We start from the raw sequence: 6,578 nt of genomic DNA on the forward strand, positions 1-6,578 counted from the left end.
TGCTAAAACATGCAAAACCCCAAGGTGACTCTTTGAATAAGAAAAATGATAGTTGAGCCTTGAAAAGCAGACAGTGAGGAAAAACAGAAATGTAAAGCAAATCTCTATGTACAAACTGACCAAAGCGAACGAAGCAGCGAATCTTCTACGAGATGCAACCATATCCCTGAGTACAGTGTGTGTTGTTCCTATGGATGACACTGATTGCTGTGTTTAGCAAGTCTGTTGTGGTCAGACACTGGTTGGTGAAAGCAGAGCTCCATGGCGTCTCTCCTGAGCGGCCAAAGAGGTCAGAGACTCCAGCAGCTGCCCTGGAGCTGCTTTTGGAGCTGAAGTCAGAAGCTCCTCCAGAAACACCTTCTAATTCATTCTCTTATAAAGGAAATTAAACTTTTCCAGTTTAGGTATTGCAGGATTTTTGGCAAAGGTGTTAGCATGGAGCTTCCTCCTCTTGTTTTTCCTTTTCGTCCTCCTCTTCCTCCACCTCTCTGTCTTTACTCTTTTTGTGTTTCTTCTTCTTGTGTTTGCTCTTGTGTTGTTTGGGGTCTTTTTCTTTGTCCTGGCTGCTGTGTTTCTTTTGCTTCTTGCGCTTTTTTTGCTTCTTGTGTTTCTTCTTCTTCTTGTCGGTGGTGTTGGCTGAGCCGCTTCGGTTGCTCGGCGAGCGGCTGTGGGAGGGCTGGCTTAGAGTACGGGTCAGGCTGCCGCTCCGGCCTCGCTCTGGCTCAGAGCCCTCCCCCTCACTGTAGTCTGGCACGAAGGCGGCCTCGTCGGTCTCGCGGGTCAGGTCGGAACACAGGCGCTGTCTCCTTGGCTCTGGGTTCCGACTCTCCTCACGTTCTCTGACTGCTTTTCCTTCTGGAGCCCTCTCCTCCTTCGCTCCACCTCTCCTCTCCTCCTCTTTAGCTGAAGGTCTTTTCTCCTCTCTTGTTCCTCTGCTCTCCTCCCTCACAGATTTCGTTTTGCGTGGTTTGTCTGAGTCTTTTTGTGCCGTCCTGCCTCCCTTACTGTCCTCCTTCTGTGTCTTTACTTTCTTCTCCTCTTTGATTGATCCCTTCTTCTCCTCCTTTACAGCCTCATAGCCTTCATTTCTAACAGGTTTCGATGCATCATGATGTCCCTCACTTGCTCGGATTTTCTGGGCTGGTGGCGAAGGATCCTTGGTCGTCAGGGTGGGATTCTCCTGTCCTTCCTCTTCCTCGTCATCCTCTCTCTCCCACTTAGAGCGGGGAGGAGGCTGAATGAGCGGCTCGTCCTGAGCTGGGCTGGGCGGTGGGCTGAAACTCGGGCTCCGGTTGCGGCTCTTCAGAGGACTGGTCGGAGGCTGCTCAGCAGGTTTAGAGGACGCACTCTTCCTCTGGTCTTTGTTTGAGTCGGGCCTTTTCTCCTGCACTGACCTGTTGAAAAACATTTTAGGAAACGGCAGAAAATTATTTGCTTTGAAAAACACAAACTGATCTTAAAAGCAATACTAAACAAATCTGATAAACATCTAACAGCTTGTTACATGTTTATACAATCCTCTAGCATCTAAATAAGCCACCAACTTTCTTGTTTTTCAGATGTATCACCATGCTTAATTGCTGTTTGCCTAGAATATTAAAACAAACATTTTCCCTGCTTGCAAAAAAAACTATATATATATATGTATATATATATATCACCATCCTTTAAAACAACAGAAGTATTAGTAATATTTTCAGGTTTTATAAATGCAGCAAAACAAAGTATATGAATGATAAAGAAGTTAAAGAAACATTTTCTTTAACTAACTAAACTTGCGATGCACTGATCCATTTTAACTGATCTGATGCCAATGTGATGCAACTGTTGAATGAACCATAAATCTTGCCATGTGAGTTAAGGCTTTAGCCTTGAAATAAACATTGTAAAAAAAAAAAAAAAGTAGTAAGAAATTAACACAAATGCAATTTCTATTGTTCATTTACAAATAAGCAGTAAAAAGAAAGAAATAGCAGTTCCATGCAAATTACACTATATTGGATCTTCAATATCCAATATCAAATCAACAACAAAACAATTGACCAATATCAGAGATGATAACTGATCCAAGTACTGGATCAGTGCATCTCTAAATGAAACTCAGCAGCCTTTACTCTGATACCCCAAAATAAAACAAAGTCCAACCAAATTACATATTTGTAACTTGATCTGTTCTGAAAACAGGTTTGTTAGAGAATAATGAAGATCAAGGTTATAAAAACAAATCATGGTGGCAGCATGTTACGGTCTATTCAACAGGGAAGTTGATCAGAGCTGATGAACAAGGCTAAAATATGGGACAATGCTGGTATTAAACCTTCAATTGGCTGCAAACACGATCCTCTTGACATGGGAGGTTCAGCACAAAGTCTGAATTAGTAATTAGCCAACATTCATTCCAGTCCTCGTAGCGATGTTGCAATGATACATTTGAGTTTTATTATGTGGACCCAGGTTTATCCTGACCATGCTCACGAATGTGGGAAATTCTCCAGAAAGGCTAGAGACATTGAAAAAATAAAAAAACTTAACACTGTCAAACAGACTCACCTGGAGGAGATTATGACCTGGCTTGAAACAGCCTTGCGACTGATCCTGGGTTTGCTTTTTACAGCCATCTCCTGCCCATCTTTGATTCCTGTAAACCAGCAGGAAGGTTTTATGAACATTTTCATTTAAAAAAGATAACAAAACCAATCAGCTCTTAGAGCTGAACTTCATGGAGCTCTTAATTACCTTCTTTTTGAGTGGCAGCTGGTTTTTCTCCTGAGGGGGCACTCCTCTCCATTCTGTCTTTGGATCGACTCCTGGGAGAACAGGCAATATAATTACATTCAACAACAACTGTGTTCACAAAAGGATCCAGGATATAATGTTTCTATCAAGCATGGGAATACACAACAGAATGACAATCAGCAGAGTGAGACGTTTATAATAACCTGTCAGATTGAGCAGCTCTCTCTGAGCCATCCGCTCTCTCCTTGGAGGACACACTTGGTTTCTCCTGATCTACCACCTTCCTGCTACTAGCAGATTTTTCTCCAATCGTCATTTTATCCACAGAGACAGAGCGACCTGCTGAGCTTCCGCTGCTGGGGTTTTTTCGCTCAGCCTTTACCACCTTATCCACCTCTTCATCTCTGTCATCGGAAGTTTTTTGATTCCCTGACCCAGAGGGCCTTTCCCTCTCTCTGTTGAAGCCTGAATCCCTGTCTCTGTCCGAACCAGAGGGTCTATCCCGCTCTCTGTCCTGCTCCCTATCAGAGCCACGGTGCCTATCACCAGCGCTGCTTGGCCGCTCCCTGGTAACTACTTTATCCACCGAGGTCGTTGGCTCCTTCCTTCCACCTCCCTCTGATGTACTTTTGTGTCTGTCTCCCTCAGAGCCATGAGCAGCAGCTGATCGATCTGAGCCAGAGGAAGATTTCTCAGAGGTTTTGTCTGAAGGTGCCGTTTCACTGCTGCCTCTTCTGCCGAGATCTCTGTTAAGTTTGATCCTCCTCATAGGTTTCTGTTGGGAAAAAAACATGCCTTAATTTTCAGGAAAAAAACAAAAAAAAAACAGCATCCATGATTGGAAACTAACAATGACATTAAAATTGTCCCCCAAACAGTTAATGTATCATACCCAAAAATATCCAGGTTATATTCTAAAAATGACAGAAAAGATTTTACAAACAAAAGGCAACAAGTTTTTCTATTTTATTTAGCTGCTCTTTGATTTTAAGTGCACCTTCTTTTAATGTGCATCGGGCTATGCTTTGTCGAGGCGACAGAGGACAGTAAAGCTGCTGTTTTGTCCTGCAGTCCGTCTATAACAGCTTGTCCCAGATAAGGAAATGTTTACAGCCTTTTACAGAAACATTTAAATTGGGATAACACTACAGTTACAACCTTAAAATATATACCCCTTTCCCACTGCCTAAAAAACCTGTTTAAACTCGGGAACAATCAGTGGGAACAGCTCACAGCCAGCGTCTAACCACGTCAAACGACCCGGGTTAAAATCTCCTTCAAACGCTATGCTCCGCTTAGCATACGGTGGGAGCATCAGAGCCTTGTCGACCCGCTAATTTATGTGATACATTTGAGCCCAACAAACATACATCGCAACGCCAGTCGCGTCTGATTTAACAAGCTAAAACAACTCTGCTTACATTCGATAAACATGGCACAACACCGGTAAGAGGGATCTGGATAGACAGAAGAATCCAACAAAGAACACCAACTACGCATTGGCTCCCTTCAATGCTGCTCTCCATTGTTTACTTTCCTGATTCGTGTTTCAATGTAACCCAGTGTCACTGTGACACACAGCCAGACAGGGGGGTGTCACACTGCTTTTATGCCAAAAGGAAGGGAGCCAAATGTTGACTGTTAAATGCATCCTCTTTCCAACACACCTGAGTCAAGTAAATGTCTCTCTATCAGGACTCTGCAGGACTACTGACTCAAGGTGAAATTCTTCAATTCAATTCAGGTGTGCTGGAGCAGGGAAGTTTCTAAAAGTTGCAAACAGCTCACCTGCCGCCCCCCCGGTGCATCTAAAAACTGAAATATTTGTCATAAACTCACCTGAGCGTCCAGAAGAGGTCCTCGATCTGTATCTATTCGTCCCAGATCTCGACTCCCTGGCAGGGGGAGCGGACTGGGCCTGTCAGAGGGAGGTGGCAGTCTGTGAAATGGGTTTGTATGGAGGTGTGAGTGGGAAATGCTGCCCCCTCCTTCCACTCTCCTCAGCTTCTCAGGGGGTCCGAGTAAAGGGCGACAGTCCTCTCCCATCCTCCTGCGACTGTCCCCTGGGGATGGAGGTCTTGGATGGACCAAAGTTCTGAGCAGAGAAGGGATACCAGCAGTCTTTGAGGGCTCTCTCCTGCTTTGTGAATCGTGGCTGGATCGGGGGCTTTCATGCAGAGAGTGATGAGGTAAAGGCTGATTCTGGGAGGATGTAGGCGGAGTCTTCATGGCAGGCCTCACTGCAGAGCTTCTAGGCTTATCTTTCTTAGGTGCGGCTGAGTTGGAGGCATCATCTGGCTTGTTCTTGATAGTCTTCACCAGTTTGACAGCCGACGAGGTGGCTGAGGAGTCCTTCTTGGTGGTCGTCATTCCTTCCCCAGGCTTTTTCTTAATCTTCTCACTTTTTGTCTTTGCAATCTGTGGTTTTACCTTAGCTTTTACTTTCGGGCCCTTGTCCTTCTTGGTTTCATCGGCCTGGGTCTTGGATGTTGACTTGGCTGCCGGTTTAGCTGGTGTGGTTGCAGCTTTAGAAGATGTTGCTTTGGGCGTAGCAGCACCACTTGAAGGCGGAGGCCTCGAGGACATGGGGGGCGTTTTAGTATTGGAAGATATGTCATCCATTGGCTCGTCTCTAACAGGAGTGGCATCACCTCTGTCCAGGTTCTGCTGGGAATGTTCCGGTTCTTCTCCCGACTTCTTCTTTTTGATTTTCTTCGGCTTTATGACTTTAGTGCTGGATTTGGCGATTGATGAAGATGAGGATGGAGGATTATGAGGGGGGCCACCTCGCTCCTCCTTCCCCCGCCTGCCTCTTCCCTGGGGTGAATAGTCTCTGGTGGATGCCGATACCTTCTCCCGTTCTCGGTCTCTGCTGCCATGACCTCGGTGAGGCAGAGGGGGATGCTGGTTGTCAAACTCTTTGTAGTACTTGTTGTACCAGTCTGTGTATTCCTTCTCCCACTGTCGATATCTTTCTCTCTCCCAACGATCATGACTCGCAGGACTATGTCCCTTTAGCTCATATGCCATCAACTCGCGAGGAGGGGGCTTTCTTCCACCAGGGCTGCGGTTCCGGTAGCCGCCAGGGGAGCGGGATCGCGATCGAGATCTGTAGGGTCTGGGAGCTTCGGCAGGATCCCAGCCTCCTCCTCGATAGGGCAGAGGAGAGCGTGGCGAGCCAGAACGGCGGTAGATGTAAGACCTGGAACGTGATCGGGACCTCGACCTTGAACGTCCGTAGCTGCGCCCGTTACGTCTGGAATAAGGGGAACGGGGATAGGACCGGCCATGTGATCGAGAGCGAGATCGACTGGGAGAAAGAGAGTAAGACCTGGATCGGGTTCTAGATCTTGATCTAGAGCGAGAATAAGGAGAGCGACTGAATGGTGAGCGGCTAAATGGAGAGCGGCTGAATGACCTGGACCTACAAAGAAATTAAGAGAAAAAAAAAAACTGTTTTAGAATGTTGATAGTTAAAAAAACAATACAAGCCGAACCAAAACCAAAAGCCTAGATTAGTAAAGACCAATTGGAGAAAAATTTCACTTTTAGGTTTCAGTTTTTTCATGACCTTGAAAGCTAACTCCTCCTCAGCCTTGCTAGTTTCAACTCTTTTCCTTTGTGTGGAGACAAACCCACTCTAAGCATGTTACTTCAACTAAAGGGCTGGAGGGATTAAATGTAATGTCTTTTTAAAGTTACCTGTAATGTGACCAAAATTAAGTGCTTCTTCAATTTATAAAATTGTGTTTTTGAATAATTACAATTATACAACTATAACTCCTTTTAAAAAGCTTATTTAATGAAGCTTACCTGGAATATGATCGTCGTTGTCTCTTAGA

At 45.3% G+C, this 6,578-nt stretch overlaps 1 protein-coding gene across 1 annotated transcript in view; it reads right to left on the reverse strand.

The window, feature by feature from the left end:
* Positions 1 to 39: 39 nt before the first annotated feature.
* Positions 40 to 6,578, reverse strand: part of LOC107086420 (E3 ubiquitin-protein ligase RBBP6-like) — a 15,856-nt gene continuing 9,317 nt past the window's right edge. The window contains exons 15-20 of the mRNA XM_015377349.1: positions 6,550 to 6,578; positions 4,576 to 6,160; positions 2,940 to 3,511; positions 2,737 to 2,807; positions 2,551 to 2,638; positions 40 to 1,394 (exon numbers count right to left, since the gene is read on the reverse strand). The exon at positions 6,550 to 6,578 is cut by the window's right edge and continues 79 nt beyond it. Of these exons, the coding sequence (XP_015232835.1) occupies positions 431 to 1,394; positions 2,551 to 2,638; positions 2,737 to 2,807; positions 2,940 to 3,511; positions 4,576 to 6,160; positions 6,550 to 6,578 (3,309 nt within the window). The 3' untranslated portion in view covers positions 40 to 430. The remainder of the gene's footprint in view (positions 1,395 to 2,550; positions 2,639 to 2,736; positions 2,808 to 2,939; positions 3,512 to 4,575; positions 6,161 to 6,549) is intronic.

Source organism: Cyprinodon variegatus, unplaced genomic scaffold, assembly GCF_000732505.1.
Source record: "Cyprinodon variegatus isolate N-32 unplaced genomic scaffold, C_variegatus-1.0 Scaffold152, whole genome shotgun sequence".
Lineage (NCBI taxonomy): Eukaryota > Metazoa > Chordata > Actinopteri > Cyprinodontiformes > Cyprinodontidae > Cyprinodon > Cyprinodon variegatus.